This window comes from Mus caroli, unplaced genomic scaffold (assembly GCF_978045245.1).
Source record: "Mus caroli unplaced genomic scaffold, Mus_caroli_1 scaffold_2, whole genome shotgun sequence".
Classification (NCBI taxonomy): domain Eukaryota; kingdom Metazoa; phylum Chordata; class Mammalia; order Rodentia; family Muridae; genus Mus; species Mus caroli.
Window position 1 is genome coordinate 168,793,028 of NW_028227257.1, and position 24,300 is coordinate 168,817,327.

At 40.9% G+C, this 24,300-nt stretch overlaps 1 protein-coding gene across 1 annotated transcript in view; it reads left to right on the forward strand.

The window, feature by feature from the left end:
* The window catches only part of Itga8 (integrin subunit alpha 8), a 196,841-nt gene that overhangs the window by 136,701 nt on the left and 35,840 nt on the right, over positions 1-24,300 (forward strand). The window contains exons 24-25 of the mRNA XM_021155534.3: positions 6,844-6,949; positions 11,840-11,998. Coding sequence (XP_021011193.1) covers positions 6,844-6,949; positions 11,840-11,998 — 265 coding nt within the window. The remainder of the gene's footprint in view (positions 1-6,843; positions 6,950-11,839; positions 11,999-24,300) is intronic.

Sequence of the window (24,300 nt, forward strand, 5' to 3'; positions counted from 1 at the left end):
TGCCACAATAAGATAGTCTGTGGCTATGTCTGGAATGGTTGACTGATGACTGGTGTGGGAGGGCCCAGCCTCCCTAAAAAGTCCTAGATGTCAACACCATTCTTAGATAGGTGAACTGAGCAGAGCCTTGTGAGCTAGCCAGTAATACCATCCCTCCATGGTTTCTGCTTCAGTTTCTGCTGGAGTTCCTGCCCTGAGTTCTCTCAATGATAGACTATTACCTAAATCTGTATGCTGAAATAAACCCATTCCTTCACAAAGGTGTTTTTTGTTGAAATATTAATCACAGCGACAGAGAGCAAACTAGAACAAGCACCATCATTTCTAATCTCAGCTGCTTACAGGTCTCATTGAAAGCTCTCACGCTCACAGCAGTTAGGTACTGCTGGGGGAAGATCAGATCAAGGTCCTCAAAGTAAGAAGGCAAGGAGGAAGAAACTAGACAAGTGCCAAACACTGGCTTCTCCTTGTCCTGGTCTGGAGAGTAGGGCCTATTACTTCCCAGAATTGATGGATAACAATGTGCAGAGCACTATTTTTAACACAAGTTTTATTGGTCTTTTGTAGAGGGGCATTAATTGATTGATTGTCTGCCCACCTAAGTGATTTTCATCTCCAAGTTAACTAAAATGATATGACCAATGCTCCCATCTAAATTATACTGTTGGTCTTTCTGGTTTGGACAACCTCACAGTAAGCCTTTTTATCAGAATTTCTAGTGTGTCACAAAGGCTTAGACATATCTTGTCACTTCAGGCATCAATAAAATTGTATCTTCAAAAGTATCCCGGAGAAAATGAGGACAAAGGCCAGACCTCTTCGTTGGCAAAGCTGAATGTACTTATTTTGTTTTGTTTCTCTTATAGCAAAGACTAGGCTCACTAGTTCAAGATTGGATAGACATGGTACAAGGAGCATCATATAGTCTTTCACATTTAGTCTGATGTTGACTTTACAGTTTTCATAACTTTTTTCTCTCAAGTTCTATCTGTTCCCCTTTACATTTTATTTGTCTTCTTTTTGCTTGAAAACTGCTAGAATGGATGAATATGTATTGAGTTCTGTCCAATGCTTTTTCTATGCTTATGAAGATGATTAAATAGTTATGTCTTTCTCTCCATGGATCCATGGAAACTGTAAACCAATTCATTTTTGTTTCAAAAGTTTAAACTAAATTTTCTTTCTGGGGATACTTTATGATTGAACTTACTAGAATTATGCTGGTGACTTTCATATTTATGCTCATGAGAAGTGTTCTTCTATAGTTTTCTTACAGTATCTCTTTCCTTTCTTAAGTGTTAGGGTATACTAGATTCATTAAATACATTAGAAGCATTCCTCTATCCAAATGTTCGTAACTACCAAGCATCTCTCCAGCCTCAGTACCTGCACATGTGTTTTCCATCCCAACAAGATTCATCCAGACTCCTATTTCTACAGCCCTGACCTTCAGAAGGTGCAGTGTGCCTGCTGAAATGTGTACTTGATTCATTCCCTATCTTCTCTTGTCTCCCTCCTGCTGAGAGTGTGTTCTCCAGCTTGAGTTTGTTGTTCTTGGCTCCCACTTGGACTCCTCTGCTCCACCAGGGCAGGAAGTCCTGATTTCAGGGGAGCCTGGGTAGCTCTCCTGCCCCTCTCTTGACTCAGAATTATGGTCAGCCTTCTTGTTGCTGTGCCTCTTAGAGACAATGCTATCCTCTTCCATTACTGCCTTGTTCTGGAAAACAAAGAGGTAGGTGGCCGCTCTACGAGCCCAGCACCTGGCCATACTTCCCTCCCTGTTTTTTCTTATTTTTCTTTTCATTCTTGTCTGTTTTGTGCTTTTCTGACTCTTTTTCCATTGTAGGTTATGTTTGCCCCCTCTCCTAGTTCTATCTAGAAATTTATCTTTTGCTCACAGTCATCCATTGGATGGAGTACAAGGTCCCCAATGAAGTAGCCAGAGAAATACCCAGGGAGCTGAAGGAGACTGAAGCCCCATAGGAGGAACATCAATATGAACTAACCAGTACCCCGAGAGCTCCTTGGAACTATACCACCAATCAAAGAAAACACATGGTGGAACTTGTGGCTCTAGCTATATATGTAGCAGAGGATGGCCTAGTTGGTCATCAATGGGAGGAAAGGCCCTTGGTACTTTGAAGGCTCTATGCTCCAGTATAGGGGAATGCCAGGACCAGGAATGGGAGTGGGTGGGTTGGGGAGGGGGAGGGGAAGGGGGAGAGGATAGGAGGATTTTGGAGAGGAAATTAGGAAAGGTGATAACATTTGAAATGTAAATAAAGAAAATATCTAATAAAAAAAGAAATTCTATCTTTGATGATTTATTCCATATATTTTTCTTTACTAATGACTTTATTAAGGGCCTGGGAGATGGCTCAGTCACTAAAGTATTGCAGTGCAAGCTCAATGACCTAAGAACACTGGTAGCTCCTACTCTAGAAAGCAAGTATGGTGTCCATCACTGTAATCTGAGTACTGTGCAGGTAGGAGCACGAGGATCACCGAGGCTTGTGGGCCAGTCAGTCTTTTCCAATAGGCAAGCTCCACTGTCACTCAAAGACATGTCTCAAAAACTAAACTGGAGAAGTCCCCTGACATTACCACTGGGCTCCACATACATGTGTACACACAGGAACACATACACAGGTGTGCACCACGCATATGCACACACAAGAACATACATACAAGCTTACACCACACATATTCACACACAGGAACACATTCAAAAGTGTGCACCACACATATGCACACACAAGAACACATACACAAGCATACACCGCAGGCACACACAGACAGGAACACATATACAAGCATACATATATGCACACACAAGAACACATCCACAAACATGCACCACACATATGCACTCACAGGAACATATTCACAAGCATACACCACATGCACACACATAGGAAGGAACACATATACAAGTATATAATTCACATATGCACATACCCAAGCATAAAACACATATGCACACAGGAACATATACACAAGCATACACCACACATACACACACATACACATCCCCGCCCCCTCTCAACTGTTGCTATATTGGGTTTCTAACTTGCTTTGTGATTTTTCCTCTGATTCATCTGACTCAGGGGAAGTGACTCATTTGGAGCCCTGGGATGTGGAGTTAGGAGTTGTTATTTCATTTTTGTTGAGTTTTAATTTCATCCTCTTGCCTCTTTCTCAAAGAAAAGAGCTACTGTTTTAATAGCCCAGGAAAGAAAATATAGCATTAATTGTTACAGTCTTTTTCTATGTATTTTCAACAATGCCACTACTATTCATGAGCCCCATCTCATGCCTCTGCTTATCTTACAGCTTTCTCATTGTTTGTTTATCTGAGTTGGGTTTGATGTGTTTGTATTGGTTTTTCTCAGTGCTGGGGACTGAGCGTAGGACCTCACACATGCTAAGTAATGTTCTGCCACACTGCTATCTCCTTAAAATTCTTTCTACTTTTTCTTATGAGACAGAATTCACTAAGTTTCCCTATTGGGCCTTGAACTCACTCTATAACCCCTATCAAACTCACTCTGTAACCTTTGAACTTCCAATTCTGCTGCCTCACTCTCTTGATTAACTAGTTACAGTTTTGTGAGTAGCTGGGATTATAGACCTGTGCCGCCAAATGCCCTGTAGTTTTAGTTTTGCTAATTATAGGAACCAAGCCGAGTATAGTAGTACATGCTTTAATTTCAGCACTCAGAAGGCAGAGGCAGATGGATCTCTGAGTTCATGGTCAGTCTGATCTGCTGAGCCAGGGCCATGCAGAAAAGCCTTGTCTCATAAAACCAATAATAATAAATAGTAATATAATAATAAATTACAACAACATATGAGCTATGTTGTAATTCTAAATTAAAATTGTTCTGTAAATGAATATAAATTGGAGGAAAGTTTCTAGGATTCAATAATGTATAAGCGAATCAAGGCAGTTGAAGGGCTGATGGTGACTGCCTTCATTCTCACACGTTCACTTTATGGGATTAATGTTTTCACATGTATTTCTACCATCAGTTGTGGTGAATGGGGACATTTCTATTCATTCTTGCCAGCAATCCAAACAATTAAAACTGGGTTCCTCCTGTGGATGCAATTGTTTTAGTTGCCACATTAATATCCAATACTTGACTACAGTTTGTTCTCTGACAGTTTAAAAATCTTTCTGGCCATATCACATAGCAGAATTCTTTCTTCTGGTTACTCTTTTCAAATATTAGTTCCAATGTTTAATTCTTCAAGGAACAAATTGTCACTGTGTTGAAGATCTTCTGTGTTCAGCCTTTAGGGAAATCTCATTTTCTTTTGGCCAATCATGTTTATTCTTAGCTACTTTATTATGCACTATGTTAAGCCCGTTTTTATTTCTTGTTGTTTTTATAGTTTAAAAATAATCTCAAGTAGAGTTTCTTGAGTGGTAAAAGTGCTTATAACTGTTGTTTGATTCAGTACTACATGCATCAACATTGTCTTTGAGCCAATTGGTACACAATTCATTAGAATAAAGGATTGATTTAACACAGATCTACATTAGGTAAACATTGCCATCAGTGGAAATACCATATATTTTGAGCTCATGAAGAATTTCTGAAATATGCAGCCTTTTAAAAATAATCCAGTGGAATAGGCTTTGTTAAGAGATAAAACAGGGCTCGCAAGATAGCTCACCAAGTAATTTACTTTCTGCCAAGTCTGAAAAGCCAAGTATTATACTCAGAACCAAACCCCAAAATGGGAGGAGAAAAGTGCTGACTCATAGTAGATGCCATGGCAAACACACACACACACACACACACAGTCTTAGGGTTTTACAGCTGTGAAGAGACACTGTGACCACAACAACTCTTATAAAGGACAACATTTAACTGGGGCTAGTTTACAGTTTCAGAGGTTCAGTCCATTATCATCATGATGGGAAGCATGGCAGCATCCAGGCAGACATGGTGCTGGAGGAGCAGCTGTGAGTTCCACATCTGGATCCCCAGGCAGCAGGAAGAGAGACTGACACTAGGCCTGGCTTGGGCATCTGAAATCACAAAGCCCTCCACCCCCACACTCAGCCCCCCCCCCCAGTGACACTTTTTCCAACAAGGCCACCAATAAAGCCACACCTATTCCAATAAAGCCACACCTCCTAATTCAAACCAACACACACACCAAATAATAAAAGAAAGAAAAAGATTTAAAATGAGAAAAAAAATCATGACTAACCAAGGCCTGTATAGGATACTGTCCATTGCTGGTAGGGTCAACATTACTTAAGACAATAAATGATGTTATTTGATATTTGGGATAAATAGAAATTAAAAACAAGGCCTCTTATTTTTTTTCAAATGGAGTTCACATCATATAACCAAATCTTTAGTTTTGAGATTCCTGACAGCAAACACACTTCAACTTATCAAAACTCTTTTACTTTATCTCAGACAAAAAATTTATTCCCAGAAAATGAAAACTTAAGTTTACACAGAAACTTGTATATAAATGCTTATAGAAATTCATTTGTAATCACCTTAAACTGTAAACAACCCAAATTGTTTTCAATGGGTCAATGGTAAACAAACCATACCATAGATTACTCAACAATAAAGCGAAATGGACACTTAATAGATGGAACAGTCTAGAAGGGAGAAAGATGGAGTTGCTACAGGCTGCATTAATTACTGGACATTCTTAAAGCAGCATTTTAAACCCACATAAGGATATATTCTGTGGAAATTAATTTTAACAAAATATTGAGGGATTCTTTTAAAATAAATTTCTAGAATGCCATAAAAAAAACTTTCACATTCTAGTATGGGGGCTGGGGAATGGCTCGGAGTAAGTGCTGTGCAAGAATGAGGACCTGCACTGGGGTCCTCACAGTGCATGGAAAAAGCTGTGTGTGTAAGCCACTGTAGCCTCAGCACGGAATGCCAGAGACTGGGGTTCCTGAGGCTCCCTGCATGGCCAGCCCAGCATAACCAAAGCAGGGAATGCAAAGGTCAGCAAGCTGTCCTGCAAGGAATACAAGGGGCAGAAGTGACTGAAAAACACATCTCAGCATCAAGCTCAGGCCTCCACTTCCTCCACGAGAGAGAAGTACATATGAAAACATGTGTGCACATGCATGTGCCACACATACATGCACACATGGTGCCACAAACTAATGTATGTCTATGTGTTCACTGCAAATGTCAAGTTAATTTCATACTTAGATGATGGCAACACTTTAGCTCCACCTCTCTTGCCCCTTGAACTTTCTATAAAACAATTCTATGCCTCCATCATACTTGACCCTTTCCGGATTTGATTCTGGCTCTGCTCCCTGCGGTGAATCTAGAAAGAAGGAACAAACACAGAGTAGCTACTGTTCTATGCAGGCAGCTTTCACCAGAAACTACTTTTTCCATTCAAACTGGAGATTGAATAGAACTCACAGGATCCTCACACAGAGGTACATACACATATTTACAAAAAGAATAAGTAGCAGGCTTTATGAATGCACATAGGTGTATGTGCATTCAACTGTTTATGTCCATTCAAGAATTCTCTCTACTCTGCCCCCTAGTGTCCAAGATGTGCAAGACTGTAAAACAGTGGCTGTAGAATAGACCAGTAACTAAAACTGCAGAGCTTCTGCGTCTCCACTCTTCACTCCATCATTTCACCCAGCCTTACTGACAATGTCGTACCATGTGTTATATATATATATATATTCTTTAGATAACTTCAACTTGCTTCCTTTGAAATCAGTGTAATATATGAAACCAGTTGCATATATTAATAGCAACAAAGACATCCTTAGTGGGCCCTCATCAGTAATTAACCTAATATTTCATATTGCAGAGTGTCCCACCCTCCACAGATTGTTCTGCCCATCCACAACTGGGAACCAGAAAAGAAGCCACACAAAGAGGAGGAAGTTGGTCCTTTGGTTGAGCATATTTATGAGGTATCCACTTCTTTTTAATTTCTTATATGATTTATTTATGTGTTTGAGAGTTTTTCCTGAATATAGTTCTGTGCACCTTATGTGTACCTAGTGCCTGTCAAAGCTAGAGAGGGGCATCTAATCCTCTGGAACTGGAGTTACAGATGGTTGTAAACTGCCTCATGGGCTCTGGGAACTGAACTCAGAGTCTCTGGAAGAGTGACCAATGCTCTTAACTGATGAACCATCTTTTCAGCTCAAGGTAGTATATCTTATATTAATTTTTTGAGGTTTTATTCATATACCTTTTACTAATAAGAAATTCATAGAACCTTAGGTCCAACCTTTGTAACTTGTGCTATTATGGAACCATTTTGCAATGGCTGCCAATGGTTATTTATAACCATAGTCACGTACACTCAGTCTTCAGGGGTAAGGGTGACAGTCTTCTCTTATTAAGTGATAGTTTAAAAATAGTTTGTCTGTTTTCCACATAATATTTGGGCAACCTATACATTAAAATAAAAACTAGCTCCTTTGGTTGTATTTCTTTTCTTTTCATCTCACATTTTTAGAAACTTATATATTTATAAACTAAAATAGTATATATAAGGTACTATTCAAATACTTTATGAATGAATTATTTATTACTGTACCAAAATATAGAAATAATTTATGAGGAAGAACATGATAGCATAATTATACTTTTTACTTATGTAAATGAAATAGGAAATGAATAATTTATCCCAAGATCTGAAATGCTCCGTGGATTGGTAAACTCTCTTGAGAGGCAAACAGAAAACCACAGAAAGAACTAGAGGTTCTCTTCCCACACAAAGTGTTAAACTGGGAATAGTGGAATGATTTATTGACGTTACCTAAAATACTTAAGCTTTTAATGAAAAAAAAAAAAGAACATATAATCAAGGCTCAATTTAGTGTTTATTTAGGTGTTTCTTTAAAGTCAATGCCACCAGCCCTGTAGCAATTCATTTTCAGAAAACCCAGTATAGAATTAAATAGATAGATAGATAGATAGATAGATAGATAGATAGATAGATAGATAGATAAAGTTCCAAGAGACTGTTTGATTGAGATCCTTTTCCATTCATTGTCTATTACCTCATGGTATGGAGCAGGAAGTACTCTTTCTTTCACTCACTCACTCTCTCTCTCTCTCTCTTTCTTTCTTTCTCTCTTTCCTTCCATCTTTCTTTCTTTCTCTCTTTCCTTCCATCTTTCTTTCTTTCTTTCTTTCTTTCTTTCTTTCTTTCTTTCTTTCTTTCTTTCTCTCTCTCTCTCTCTCTCTTTCTTTCTTTCTTTCTTTCTCTTTTTACTGAAAATAGATTATATATATGTGTGTATATATATATATGTATACATATATATATATATATATAATTTTGATTATGATTCCCCTAACTCCTTCCAGTTCCTCTCCACTTCCCCACTCACCAATATTCACACCCTTTATTTCTCTCTCTCATTAAGATACAAGCAGGCATTTAAAAATATTAAATTAGGTTAAGAAACCAAACAAGTAAACAAAAGCAAAAGAGCCAAGGACAAAGCTCAAGAAAACACAGATAGCCTCAGAGACATGGATACATTTGCACATGCAGAAAACCCATAAAAACACAAACCCAGAAAACATAGTGTATACACAAAGGACCTTTAAGGGAAACAAACAGAATCCCTGACAAAGCATTGTAAGACAAACCTCAAAGTTCCACTGTGTTACCCACCTACTGCTGGGCATGGGATCTGACCTTAAGAGTGGTTGCTATAGCCAATGAGACTCTGTTGGAGAAAACTGTGTTTTGATTTGCAAGTGGTTCTCTATTGGAGATAGCTTCTGGGTTAGAGGTGGGGGCTTGTGACTGCTTCCTTTCTCAGCACTGGGATCCCACCTGGCAGGGCTGAATGCTGCCACAGTCTCTGTGAGCCCATTTGTGTGCCGACCCTGCTGTGTCTGGAAGCTCTTGTTTCCTTGGTGCCCTCCATTCCCCTGGCTTTTTAAATTCTTCCTCCTCCTTTTCAGAGTTCCCTGAGCCTTGGGGGAGAGGGAATTGATGGAGAGAAACATCTCATTTAGGACTGAGTGTTCCAAGGTGTCTCACTCTGCATATTGTCTGCCTGTGGTATTTGTTCCCATTTAGTGCAGGAGGAAGCTTCTCTGACGATGGCTGAGCAAGGCACTGAGCTATGGAAATAGCAGAATGCCATTCAAAGTGATTCTATTTCTTTTTGGGGGTTTTGTTTGTTTGTTTTGTTTTTTTATAATGGAAAAATATTTTTATTAGATGTTACTTTCTAAATTGCTAAGAAATTTAGTCAAAATATAAAGCTCTCCTTGCTTCTTTTTTTGTTGGATATTTTCTTTATTTACATTTCAAATGTTATCCCTTTCCTGGTTTCCCCTCTGAAAATCTCCTATCCCCTTCCCTCTCCCCCCTGCTCACCAACCACCCACTACCTGGCCCTGGCATTCCCCCACACTGAGGCATAGAGCCTTCATAGGACATAGTGCCTCTCCTCCCATTGATGACTGACTAGGCCATCCTCTGCTGCATATGCAGCTGGAGCCATGAGTCCCACCATGTCCTTTTATTTCTGAATGTGACTTTCATCTCATGTAATGCCTTAGTTACATTTTTTTGACTGTAATAAAATACACTAACATCAGTGACTCACGAGATGCTTTACGTTAGCTTATAGTTCCACAGGAATATAGTTTGTCACAGAAGGAAAGACATTGCAGCAGGCAGGGAGGAGAGCATGGCAGGAACAGAAGCCTAGCTGGTCACGTTGCATCTGTACTCAGGGATCAGACAGAAATGCATGTACGCATAAGTGGTCAGCCCACCATCTTCATTTTTGACAGTCCAGGGTAACCAGTACCACCTACAATTAAAAAGGAGCCTTCCATATCACTACAAGACTAAGATAATCCCCACCAGCCCAGAGACCCATGTCTCAGCTGAATCTAGCTTCTGTCAAGGTTACACTTAACCCTAGCCATCACAAAGGGCCATGAAGAGCAATACATTCCTAAACTTGAGCTACTCATCTATAGGGAAGAAGTGATAACTCCTGACTAGTGTTGGTGTTCCCTTCCACCTTCTGTTCAGAAGCCCTGGCCTGAGCTTAAGCTGTTGTAACAACAAAAGGACAGTCCAATCCCAGTAAAACTCAGGGCCAGAACCTCACAGGGAAAACAGTAAGCTGTCAAATCATTAACTAAACGGGGTGAGCCAAATTCTTTTTAAGAATGGTAGAACTTCAGAGCTTAGAGAAAAAAGTTCAGATTCAATCGTTTATGTGCATTCTAGGATTAGCATACACATTATAAAAATTTAAAGTAGTCACCAGGATGTCAAATAACAAAACAAAAAACGAAAACACCAAATATCTCTTACATACTAATTGCTAATCTCAAGTCTTACGATATGCTGTCAGTGGATGCTGTACTCTTAATGATGTGAATTAAATAAGCCATCGAGTAGCAAAAACAGAAAATTTGTTGCTTTATGATGATTTCAGAACTGAGAAGGGACAAAGATCTCTTGAAAAGAATCTGTAAACTCACACAATGCCTTCCACTGTGCTCAGGGTTTGGGGGATGTGGTCTGTGTCCTCTGAGTAGAACTCAAATGTTTAAAATGTTCATCTTCATGAGGTATGGACTTCCTTTCCCTGGGATTTGTTAATGTAACTAGTCAGCTTGCTCCAGGAATCCCAGCTTTGAAACATGCACTTGCAGAGAACTGTAGGGCGCACAGACTGTCTTTGGCACTTGATGGATGGCCATTTTCCCAGAGGGTGAAAGAGAGTGCCTTGCAGATGGTTGCAATTGACAAGCCAGTAGTCAGGCGGGAGGCAAATTCCAATGTAAAGAAAGGATCACTACATTTTAGAAGCATATAATTAAAATAGCATTTCTAGTGCTACCATTGAATTTATTTCAGTTCGAGGTAAGCATAGCTATGCTTGTACATAGTAAGAACAGACTGATCTTCTCCAATCTGCAAACAACAATATGTACTCCAAAGTCGAGTTGTTTTGAGTATTCACATGATGCTTACTGCAAGCAGAAAATACCAAGCCTGACCTCATGGGTCAGACTATAGGCAAAACACCAGCAAATTAAAAAAACAAAAACAAAAACAAACAAACAAACAAAAACATAAGAAGCTGCACAGGTGACTTAAAGCCCTTGCCATGTAGGGTGGCAACCTGCATGTCATCCAATGTTTAGAGAGCAGAGACAAGAGATCCCTGGAGAAAGCTGACTAGCTACATGAGTCCTATATCAGGGAGCTCTGGGTTCAAGGAAGATATTATCTCAATGTATAAGGTGCAGAGAAATCCAGGAAGACAGTTGATGTCAACATCTGGCCTCTATAGGTACATATCTGAACAGACACCTGCACATGTTCATGCACACACATACTTTAGATAGATGATAGATAGATAGATAGATAGATAGATAGATAGATAGATACATACATACATACATACATACATACATATATAGACAGATATTTAAAAGGTTGCCTTCAAGCTATGCATAATAAAATGTGAAGGAAACATCAGATTTGTGATTATAGGAGATTCTCATCCCTAAGTTTTGCATTCTGTATGTGCAGTATTCTGAAGTTTGAAGGACTTCTGGTCCCAAGCATTCCCAATATGAATTGCTCCACCTGCATAGTCTTTGAATAACCCATGCTGAATGCTTCACAGCCTGAGTCTTCCCTGAATGTGTACATACCATGATTTCAGAGCGCCCCAGGCCTGGCTAGATTCTGTGTTCTATTCCCTACCACCATAGTTAAAGCTGATAAGATGTGCTTTTTAAAACAGACACATGATAGACATGTCATTCCCTAATGTGCCACGTTCTTGCAGCTGCACAACATTGGACCCAGCACCATCAGTGACAGCATTCTTGACGTGGGCTGGCCGTTCTCTGCACGGGATGAGTTTCTCCTTTATATTTTTCATCTTCAAACTCTGGGACCTCTACGATGTCAAACAAATCCTGAGATCAACCCACAGGATATAAAGGTAGGATTATAGTCTAAACAATGGCTTGACCTAAATTGCTTCGGTAATCCCTGAGCAGAACATTTCTCTTTTTAAAGGGCCTAAGCAAGTGTCGTCTTGGCCTGAGCAAGTGTTTTCTATCCATAGCAACCTGGCAGTTATTGAGCCTCGATAGGCAACTTCTTCTTTTTTTTTTAATTAGGTATTTATTTCATTTACATTTCCAATGCTATCCCAAAAGTCCCCCACACCCTCCCCCACCCACTACCCCACCCACCCACTCCCACTTCTTGGCCCTGGCATTCCCCAAGTTCTATAGGTTATTTGATCAATAGCCCCAACAAAGCCAAAATCATAACTAGGTATGCCACACTTGGGAGAGTTAGTATAAAATGCTATTTTTAAAAGTCTTTTTTGGTATATTGCCCAAAGACATGAGGATCTTTGCAAAATGAGTTCTCACAGCTGTTGTCAATAGCACGTGGTAAAATGGGATTTGCCAAAGGCTCTCTCAATGCCCTGAGAACCCCCAGACTGGAATGCATGGTAGCGAAAGCTTGACGAGACTCTCAAAGCAGTGCAGTACAGACTTTAAGTGCTTCTGGGGTCTAGTAACAAGTGTGGTCACGGAGTGGCCTATGGAACCAATGGCACAGCAGGGTCAGAGCAAGGCCATGGGCCTACTATAACACAGAGCCAGAGCAGAGCCTGAGAAGCCTATTAGAAGCAGGGTCAGAAATGGGGTTTGTGGAGAGGTATTAGAAGGCAGGGTTATAGAAGAACCTCAGGGACTAGGGAAAGTATAAGAGGCCCTGACATAGGGTCTGTAACCATGCAGGGTCAGGGCAGAACCTAGGGCTTCATTGGAAGAAGTCTGGGAGTCAATTGAGAGCAGGTCTGGACTGGCTCTGAGCTTCTCCCTTCTGTCCAAGCAGCTTGTCTGCTGGTCACTTGTTCATCACCAAACGACCCAAGTGACCCAAAGCCAGATCCCATCCAGGGTAAGGACCAGACTGAGCTTAGGCTCCTAAGAAGGGAAGTAGCATCACCCCTTGAAAATGTCACATTTGCATGAAAACAGAAATGAAACTTTGTGAATCAGTTATGTGCTCAGAAGACAACTTTGCTGGAGAACATTCTCCTAGTAGCTACAAGGGCCCAGTGTCTCTGGTGCAAGGACAGATGTCCTGAACCCCAGACTGAGCCATCTAGGACACAGGCATAGGCCCAGGGTCACTGCCATCATGAATGGCTTCCTTTTTCACCCCCAAATGCTCTGTATATAGAGGCAAGAGGACTCTCCTAACAGGAGGCTCAACAGTAGAGGACACAAGAGGTAGTAAGCCTCCCTCTTTATGCAGAAGTAATAAATAAAGCCATTGTGTGTCATGAAATTATTTCAAATACTTCCTGAAATAGTTTTTCTCATTTCTTCTTTCCTTACCCTTAATTGAGATGATTTTTGACTTCAGGGACAACAGCTTATTGAAGAATAATGTCTTTGAATGTTAGCATATACTGTAAGTAACCCAGATCTTCACAGCGGCACCCTTATTTAACGTATCTCTCTCACACACAGAGTCTTGAGTCACATGCGCTAGTAAAAGGCCCCTAACTCTCTTAGAGTGTAATGTTTGCCTTATGTCTGACATTGTTTATATATGTTTGTATATATTATATAACTTGTTTAATGTGCACTATGCTGGCTGTACAGGGCTTTCCCCCCTCTGTGGCAATTTAACAATCATTTTCAGTGACAGGGACAGTGCTAACAGATAACTTGCATTAAACATTGACAGATCCCTGCAAACTGAGTGGTAGTGTGTACTAAGCACCTGGCATCCTTGTTTCTTCCTTATTCTTTGGGAGTGTTCATAGTCTTACATAAAACAAACAAAAAAAAAAACCTGCCCAAGGCTAGGAAATTCTTTTAAAGCAACTTGACTATGTTTTTTTTTTTTTAATAAAAGAAAAAAACAACTTTCAATCTGTGAAAACTGAATATAAGATTTAATGACAATATGAAGTAATAGCTCCCTAAAATAGCTTGATTAGAATAATGTATGAATTCTTTAAATATGGGAAAGCTGAATGTCTTTACTTCCAGGCTCTTAACATATTTCATTAAAATCTACTGTACTCTGTATGTATGAGTGTTTTGTCTGCATAGATGTGTACATACCACAAGTATGCTGGATGCTAGAAAAGGATATTAGGCCATGGGAACTGGAGTTGGAGATAGTTATGTGCCACTGGATGGTTACTGAGAATAGAACCCAACTTACCTGGAAGAGCAGCCATGCTCTAACCCCTGAGCCATTTTCCAGCCTCCTTAATACAGTTTAACAATATTTACTATGTTGCCCAGGGAAATTTCAAAAACCTCTTATTAATAAATAGCTATTAAGGGCTGGAGAGATGGCCCATCGGCTAAAAGCACTGGCTGCTTTTCCAGAGGTCCAGAGTTCAATTCCCAGCACCCACATGGTGGCTCACAACCATCTGTAAAGGGATCTGATGCCCTGATGCCCTCGTCTGGCCTGCAGGTGTACATGCAGCAGAGCACTCATGTGTTAAATAAAAAAATAAATAGAAACTTTAAAAAAAGATTGCAAAAGGTTCAAAAAAGATTTTAAAAATAGATATTAAAATGTTAATCTTTATTTTTGTGTCAGTGGCATTTATAATTGAGATTGCTTGAATATTATTTTTTTCTTAAGATATTAAATTGATTAGTGACATAGTTATTAAGTTACTCAGCAAGTTTATTCCTTCCTAGACAATACAAAGATAAACAACTTGTTCTGTATTGAGTATGTGTAAAAACTAGTTTAAAGTGAATTGCAAAATGTTTTCAAACACATAGGTTTGAATTTTTCTAAATGGTAATATCAAGGCTAATCGATAACTTATATATTGTTTTAGGTGTGCGTGTATGTGTGTGGGTGTGGGTGTATGCTTCTGTGTGTCTATGCTTGTGTGTGTGAGTCTAAGTGTGTGTGTGCTTGTATGTCAGGTGTGTGTGTGTGTGTGCAAATGTGTATGGTATGTGTATATAGGGTGTGTTTGTGCACTGTGTGCATGTCTGTGTGTGTCTCTGTGTATAAAGGTGTATGGTATATGTATATAGGGTATGTGTGTACACTCTGTGTGTATGCTGCGTGTGTCTATGTGTCTATGTGTGTCTGTGTGTGTGTGTGAATACGTGTATATGCTTATGTATATGTGCTTATGAATGTGTCCATATGTATTATGAGTGTGTCTGTATGTGTGTATATGCTTGTGTGTGTTCTTGCGTGCGTGTATGCTCTGAAGTGTGTGTGTGTGTGTGTGTGTGTGTGTGTATACAGGCTTGTAGTTGCCTGAGGTTGGAGATTTTCATGACCTTAGAGCTGACCTATGCAGTTAGCCTGGATATTCAGTGAATCCCAGGAAATCCTCTTTTTCTGCCTCTCCAGGGCCACTGGTATGGCAGACATGGGCCTGGTGTTTGATGTATGTGGGCACTGGGGATCAGAACTCAGATCCTCAGAGATGGAAGGAAAGATAAATGTGTTAGAGGCGAGAATAAAGTCCCCACATGCAGTCGAAGTTTACTTAGCAGGTAGGGTGAGGCACAGTGCCTTACTCTCTGCACTCTGGTTGGAATGTGTGAAATGCGTCACCAGTGTAAGTGTTGAGAGGTGGTAGGACCTTTAAGAGGGGCTTGCGGCTGGGGCTTCTGCACTCTAGATGGGTTAATGCCATTCTCACAAGGGCAAAGTCTCAGGGCAGTTGGTAACTGTGGGTGCAGGGGGTTAAGCCACTAAGATGGCTTCCCCAGCTTTTCTTTGCTTTTGCTTCCTCCCTTTCCACATGTCTCCTTTCCGAACCAGGAGCCAAGAAAGCAGGTGAGTAGCACCCCTCTGCTCCTGGGCACATACCATGTTGGACTCCTCAGCCTCTAGACCCTTGAGCTTTCCAGTGTATACTACCCATTGTCAAGGACTCTGTCCTAACAACTGAAAAAGGTCAGGCTACCTATGTGCAAGTTTTTCTTTTCTTCTTTTTGTAACATTACAGTTTTAAAGAATATATTTTATTGTTCTTTGACAATGTCATACATGTATACAATGTACTCTGATCATGTCTACTTCTAACTTCCCTGGTCCCAATTTCACCTGGAAATATCAAAACACATCTCCCTCCTGCATCACACTCTTCTCTCTGTCTATCTGTCTCTCTGTCTTTCTCTCCCTCTCTCTCTACTTTTATTTTTTAGTTTACATGCTTTTTGCTGTTTTAAGAGAATATATATTTACATTTATCTTATAGTATATTTTGATCACATTCTTTCTCCTCTCCTAACTTTTCCTAGACCCTCATAACTTCCCTGCTCACCCAATTTCATGTTATTTCTCTCCCTCAAAATATAAAATCAAAACAAACAAAAAAGACCAAAAAAAAAAAAAAAAGCAAACAGCACACACACACACACACACACACACACACAAACATGGAGTCTATTTAATGTTGGCCACCTACTCCTGAGTATGGGGCCTGCTCTGGAATGTGGATAATATATCACATATTCATTAGAGAAAAAATCAGTTTTCTCTAACAGACTCATTCTCTCAACTGCCCTTTTTGCGCATGTGTACTGGGTCATATACCAGGGTATGCGCCATCTACCAGTGGCCATGCTTCCAAAGAAAAGATGATACCCTACCCAAAAGTCATCAACTGCCAATCTTTCATCATCTTGGGATGGAGCCTTGTGACCACCTCCTCTGTCCACGTTGGAGTTTTAAGTGGCTTGAGCCTGTGTCATTTTTGTGTGGGCTACCTTGAGTCCATGAGAGCAACTGCCTTGTCCTATCAAGAGGACAACATTTCACAACAACCCTCCTTGTCTGGCAACTCCACCCGCCTCTTCTGCAATGGTCTCTGAACTCTAGGGCCTGGAGGTGCTGGAAGTGGGTCAGTTAATGATATAGTTTAGGGCTACATAGGTTCTCCCACTTAGGGCTGAGCACTCAATAGTCATTCTTTCCTTGTCAACACTTTGACCAGCTCTGAGTCTCTGCATTAACTATGGCCTCATCTGCTGTGCCTTAGTGAGTGTGTCTTGAAACATCTGGTCATTAGCTGTCCATCTTCTGCCACCATTCCTGAGATTTCCTCTTAGACACCTTCATCAATGGCTGTGCCTAGATATTCTAGTCAACTTGTTCTCTCTCCTGTGAATTCTTGGCTGTGCTCACTTATGACTGAAAAGATGTCTCAGCAAAACCCTGTAACCATCTTTTCTTCTCCCTTTTATGATTTTCTTTTGTTCTTTTGTTCTGCTCTGGTTTTTAAAATTAATTGTTTTATTTATTTACATTCCAGACGGTGGCCCATGCTTCTGATCCCTCCTCCCATAGATTCTCATCCCATCCCACTCCCCCTTCCCTGGGGCCTCAAGTCTCTACAGGATTAGGAACATCCACTCCTACTGAGGTCAGATAAGGTAGCCCTCAGCTACATATGTGCCCCAGAGCCATGGACCAGCCCATGTATGCGCTTCAGTGGTTCAGTCCCTGGGGTCACCCAAAGGTCTAGAGTAGTTGTAATTACTGGTCTTCCTATCAGGTTGCAATCTCCTTCAGCTCCTTCAATCCTTCCCCTAATTTCTCCATAGGGGTCCCTGACTTCAGTCTAATGGTTAGCTGTAAGTATCTTCATCTGTCTCAGTCAGCTGCTGGGAGGACAGATGGTAGAGCCCCAGGAGGACAAAAGGCTCCTGTTTGTAAGCATATCACAGTATCAGTAATAGCATCAAGCTTTGTTGATGTCCTCCCCCGCCCCCGCCACCCCTCATGAGATGGATCCCAAGTTGGGCCGGTCACTGGACAGCCCTTCTTTTAGCCTCTTCTCCATTTTTGTCCCTGCAATCCTTTTAGAAAGGAACAATTCTGAGTTGGTTAACCCATCCCTCCACTTGGGGCCCTTGTTGATCTACTAGAGATGGTCTCTTCACACTCCCTCTCCCCACTGTTAGGCATTTCAGCTAAACTCATCCCCATTGAGTCCTGGGAGTCTCTCACATCCCAAGTCTCTGCGACTTTCTAGAGGGTCCCCCACGGGGATTGAAGCATCCTCACTTGGGCCTTCCTTCTTGTTAAACTTCTTACAGTCTGTGGGTTGTATCCTAGGTATTCTGTACTTTTTGGCTAATATCTACTTATCAACGAATAGATACCATACATGTCCTTTTGGGTCTGAGTTACCTCACTCAGGAGGATATTTTCTAGTTCCATTCATTTGCCTGCAAAGCTCACAATGTCCTCATTTTTTTTTTTTTAAGATTTATTTATTATATGTAAGTACACTGTAGCTGTCTTCAGACACTCCAGAAGAGGGCGCCAGATCTCGTTACGGATGGTTGTGAGCCACCATGTGGTTGCTGGGATTTGAACTCTGGACCTTCGGAAGAGCAGTCAGTGCTCTTACCCACTGAGCCATCTCACCAGCCCCAATGTCCTCATTTTTAATAGTTCTGTTCTGTTTGATACATGTTCTCACTATGCAGGCTAAGTTGGCCTCTAACTCTCCATTCCCCAACCTCAGGCTCCTGGCTTCATGGATTATGGGGTACCCATTTCTATCACACACTAATGAAAAAGAAAGCATTCCGATTTCCTGAGAAGCATTTTATAGGCCACCCACTATAGGAAACCAGAGACACCACAGAGAAAGAGAGCCTTTGGAATGAACGAGGGACTCTCCTGGACCTTAGCAAATGTTGACTTTCCAGATTTCCTCTATAAAAACCTGTCCCTACCTAAATATTCAACATCACAGAGCAAACAAATAATTTTTCTACTTTTTATAATCACTTATATGGCCATTGTCCTGGATATTATTATTTTTTATTATAAATACACAGTTTTATAGCATTAAAACCATATTGAAGCTTAAATAGGGTTTTCCCCACTAGGGGTGTGTGTGTGTCTGTGTGTGTGTGTGTGCGTGTGTGTTTACTGGCTTGAGTACTGAGTTACCATTTAAAACATGATTTTTAAAGAGAAATGCTTCCTTAATGCCAAATATCTCCCCAAACCCTCTGAAATTTGACCTGTGTGCAAACAAAGTAGAGTTCCAAATTCAACATAAGCCTCAATGTCTTCTCACATGCACATCAGGGTCCAGTGAGTCTGACCTCAGCAGGGCTCAGTTCTCACAATAGAAGCTGGCTATTCTATCAAGTTATTCCAATGTCTCCCAAGTTTTAAGGAGGGATGCTGAGTGCCTTTTAAGGCACTAGCATAATAATTCTAACCCATGGTCACTTTAGGCAACAAGGAACAAACAATCTCACCCACTTCACCTTACTTGTTGCCCAAATATAGAATATCAGCATCCAAGGTGTGATGAAGCAGGGGTGACCACACAGAGACACTGCTAGACAATAGTGTCATCTTTAATTTTAATTTAGATACCTACATTAATCACAAGCTAGGTTATTCAGCTTGGTCTGTCAAAGCTCAGAGTCTGAGGAGAAGTATAAATGTGAAGAGAAGAAACAGTTACACAGCCCCTATTATTCTCACTCAAGGAAAGCCAATGCCCTGCCTAGGTCAACACAGAGCAATAGACGTGGAATCGACAGTGGCAGCCCAATCAGAAGGTTGGGGTTCTGCTATGCAGTGGTTCTTTCTACCTCCTGAGCTTGGTTATCAGCTTTCTATAACCTCGTGAGAAGAAGCAGACACCCATGAAGGTTCTGCCTACACGAATCATGGTCTAGGTCAGAAAGAAAAGATTTTAATGTGGCAGTTTTCTCCATGCCACCAACTAAAAGACTCTGAAGCATTCAACTGTCTGCAGCATTAAAGCTGATCCATTAAATCAAATTTGTTCCAGCTCCTTCTTGGAATAAGATTTTTAGAGTTGAGAAAAGTGTTTCTCAACTATACTAAAGATGGTAAATTTTTTTTTTCAAACTACCAATTTTGTTATTTTGGTGGACTTTATTCTGGCGGTTGGATAGCCTTCCAAACATACTACGATCTCTAGATAAGATGAGGTTGAAAAAGGAAACCTGAACAAGGAACCACAAGTTTCATGAAGAATAAAGCATTTTAAGTTTTTTTGATGGGCAAGATTTTATAATAAACAGTCAAAGTATGAGCTGACCAGAGTCAGGAATACAGCTGAAGAACAAGACCCTGTACTTGGGGAGACAGGCAAAGATGCAGAGAGCCAGCCTGCATTAGAACCCAAGATTACCTCCCAGGAGTAATTGCACTAAAAGGAGAACCCTTGGGTATAAAGGGGCTTGCAGAGACTAGACCAGGAAGCCCGCATCCTAAGCACTGTCCTTGGAGGTATGGAAGGAGGTCGCCTCTGAGTCTCCTCTTGCTTCAGCAAGACTGATCCCACAGGAAGTCCAAATTACAACCAGATCATACAGATCATACAAACAGTGATGGCAGAAACTCAGAACCCATGCATCTGCCAAGGATTATAGCCCTGCAAATAGTTTTCTAGACTCAAGTGGCCTGCAGACAGTGGTTTGGCAAATTTGCATAGTTTGTCTTATCCTTAAGAGTTTCTTTTCTGTTAACTGCTTCTGTATACTGGTTCTCATCAACTCAAAACTGGGAGACATTTGTTAGCTCAAATCAACAACAACAACAACAACAACAACAACAACACCAAAAGCAAAACAAAACAAAACTCAGTCTCTCTGCCACCAGCCTCCTCCTAACCTTTAAATGAAGACATAGAGGAAAAACAACAAACAAACAAACAAACAAAAAAAACAGCTTTTAGCCTTGCCTTTGTCATTACCTAACAATTTCTTTTCTTGCCTTTTGGAACCATTTTAAAAGGCATGGATATTTGCAGCTATGGTTTATTTCAAGGAAGAAGCACTTGCGGGTGGCTGTGACTTACCCCAGTCATGGTCAGGTGTGAGCTATAAGCCCTGCCTCCTCCTTTGAAGGCAGTCAGGGCTTCAGTTTGAGTGATGACCTGGGCCTGGTTTTCTCATCCAGTTAAGATGCTGAAGTTTCCTTCCATGCTTCCTACTGAACTCATGTCTTCCCTCCTAGTATAATGCTAGCACCCTTCAGGAATTGCTCCCTCCAGCTCATAACAGTGCCTGAGGATCCAATTCTTAACCATCAAACAGAGCTGGTTCTCTAGACAATGCTTTCAGCTTTGCTCGTTGAGAATGTCTTCAGCATTGCTTATGCATGTGAGCCTGTGACTGCATATCCATTTGGATGCATGATGCATGTGTGTGTTTATGTGTACTTGTGCATGTGTGTGTGCATGAGCTTGTGCATGTGTGTCTGTGCATGTGCATTGACACAGAATTTCATTATATAGTCCAGGCTTATTTCAACCTTAAACTCCTCCTACTTCATTCTGAAAAATGCTGGTATATTATAGGCATAGACAACCAATCCTGGCTGTAGACACACACTTGAAAAAAAAAAACTTGATTACCAACAATATTAATGGCAGAAAGGACAAGCGCCTGAGTACAGAGCCATGTGAGATGGATCTGGATGCACTTGCTGGTCAGCTGAGAGGAAGAAATAGTCAGAACCCTGGAGCTTCCTGGCCAGCTAGCCTAGGCTACTGGCAAAGTTCCAGGCCAATGAGTGACCTCTCTCAACCAAAACATGGAAGATACCTGAAGAATGACACCTGAGGCTGTCCATTGTCTGCTACCCATGTGCACACACAGGTACATGTGAGCACCCACATGCATGATGCACCTATAACATATATGTGAACACATATTATATGTGTGTACATCCCATAGAAATGATACAATGGAAAAAATACACCCAAAGACTCAGGAAACATCAACTCCATTAATGGAGTATGATGATTCTTCTAGGTAGCCTGTGAATAACTCCTTCAGGAAGAAAAAGATGGGGTGTCCCTCTGCCCACAAATTCTTAACATGTACAACTTAATTGTAGGGTACACTGGCCCTCTAGGCTCTTCTGCAGATTTAATTATAGTCCATGAGTATAGTCTGTTCGTTCGTGCATTCTAGGAATACCTGAAGTCCAAAGACACATTACAAACAAAAGAACAGTGGGGTATAGTGCTTAAGTCTGGGTTCGCAGGGCAATCAGTGTCATTTCATGCCAACCTCCTTCTTCAAATTCCACTTTTCCAACTGCACTGCACATTCTAACCACATATTGTTCCTTAAGCCTAAACAAGAATGACGAATTTGGGGTATATTGTGAGAATACAAAGGTCTTGTTGGGGTCAAAGTCTGAGGAGCAGCTGGAGAAAGGGGATATTTACTAATAATTCTTTCCTTGTTGCAGAAAGCTGTTTGCATTTTCTCAGGCAGTCACTGTGGGGTTTACTTGGTGATTCTCACGGCATTGAACCAATTTACTCTCTCGACTGTGGATCTGCCTCAGCCTGATGCTCAGAGACCAGCCTCCCTTACCACTAACAATCTCAGGCCAAGGAGAAGCATGGTCTGGGGGGCCATGGCCAGCTCAGAAAGAGACCCTAATATCCATCTAGAAAATGAATTGTAGTTGTTGCTTGCATTTCTTAGACATCTCCCCTCTTAGGTTTTATTTTATGAAATAATTTCTGGAATGCTATTTCAGAAAACTGGCTTTGTAAGCGACTTGAAGATATTCTGTCTATGCTGTTCAACAGTGGCATATTTTTCTATCTGCAAAACAGGGTTATGAAATGAAGGGAGCAGTTTCCACCAACCCCTGTCTTGCAGGATCCTTGTTTTCTAGCTCACAGGAAGACCTGTGCTTCATCCAGAGACCATGTATCAGTATTGCCAAATTATAATGTACTCCAGTACATACAATTTTTTTTATTTCCACATAAGTCATATCAGATGAAACCACACAAAGAATTCTTGGTTTGGGGCCATTGTTTTATTAATACTGATAACAATCATAGGTGAAATTTTGGGAATTAATCCCAACTAGAGACTAGGAAGGTGGCATAGTCAGTATAATGGCTACATGCAAATACAAGGCTGTGAGCTTAATCCCGAGAACCTATGAAAGAAAACAGGCAGATATGATAACATTATTGTCATCTCCGGCATTAAAGAGGTAAAGACAGGCAGATCTCTGGAGCTTGCTTGCCGGCCTGCCTAGCCTGCTGGAAAAGTTCTAGGCCAGTGAGAAACTAGACCTACCTAAAAACAAACAAACAAAACCCCAGAAAACTCCATAGTGGATGCTATCTGAGAAACAATAGCCAAAAATGTACTGTGGCATCTATGTGTGTGTGTGCTCACTTGCACACACATATGGACATGCCTGCTCATGTGAATGCATATGTGCACACAGATAATTATGACCCAGGTTTTCCAGTACTTCCACTGTACTTTAACTAGCTTCTAGAGGCTGGGGTAAGAGCTTGCAAGTTTAAAGTTTGCCTGAGCTACATAATGAGCCCCTGTCTCAAAGAAAGAAAAAGAAAGAGAAGTTACAGCTAATAAATCTGAAAGCCGTGACAGCAGACACATACAGCAAGTGCAATGGGAAACATGTGAGGAATTAAGGATTTACATGATTCTTAATTGTCTGTTTAGCTCAATTTTTTAAAAAAAAATCTTGGGCTGTAAACACTTTTTTTTTTTTTTTTTTTTTTTATCAGATCCTCTGTTTCTGTGCATCTGTGAACAACCTCCTGGTTCAGGGCCAGTTCTGTCGTTGTCTTGGGAGACTCCTGTATCCCGAGAGCTGACACTTCTGGGTTCTCACCTCACTCTGTCCATTCAGCCCACCATCTCAGGGCTTTGCAAAGCCATTGGTCTTAAAGGATAGCTTACCTTGCCACACTCAACATCCTGTTTTTTATCCATTCTCCTACCCTTATCATGGTCCCACCTCCTCTCTCCAGGGAACCTTTTCTGTGTGTCTTTGCATGCTTTCTTTCAAGCCATTAGCCAAGCCCAGCCCACCTTTGAGGCTACCATTGGCGAAACTCTCTTTCCAGCCATGCTGAGAATGCAAGATGACTTACCCAGACAAAAGTTGCCTTGATCTCTCTTCTGCAATCTCCAAATCCCTGCCTTGAAAACCCTTGCCAGCTTCTTCACTCTTTCACTGGTGGTGCCAGCTTAGTTCACTGGCTGAAGTATCCATGGGGCCATTCTTGTCACAAGGAAGCTCTGTCCTTGTCAATCTTCATGTTCGTGTCTCCAATTCATTGCCCTCTTTGTCCTCCCTTTCATTTTCCTTCACATTATTATTGATAATGTGCTGAAGACAAGTATGTCTTCAAAAGTTCAATTCTCACATCAAAATCCAGACCACAATCTGGACCTTCTGATA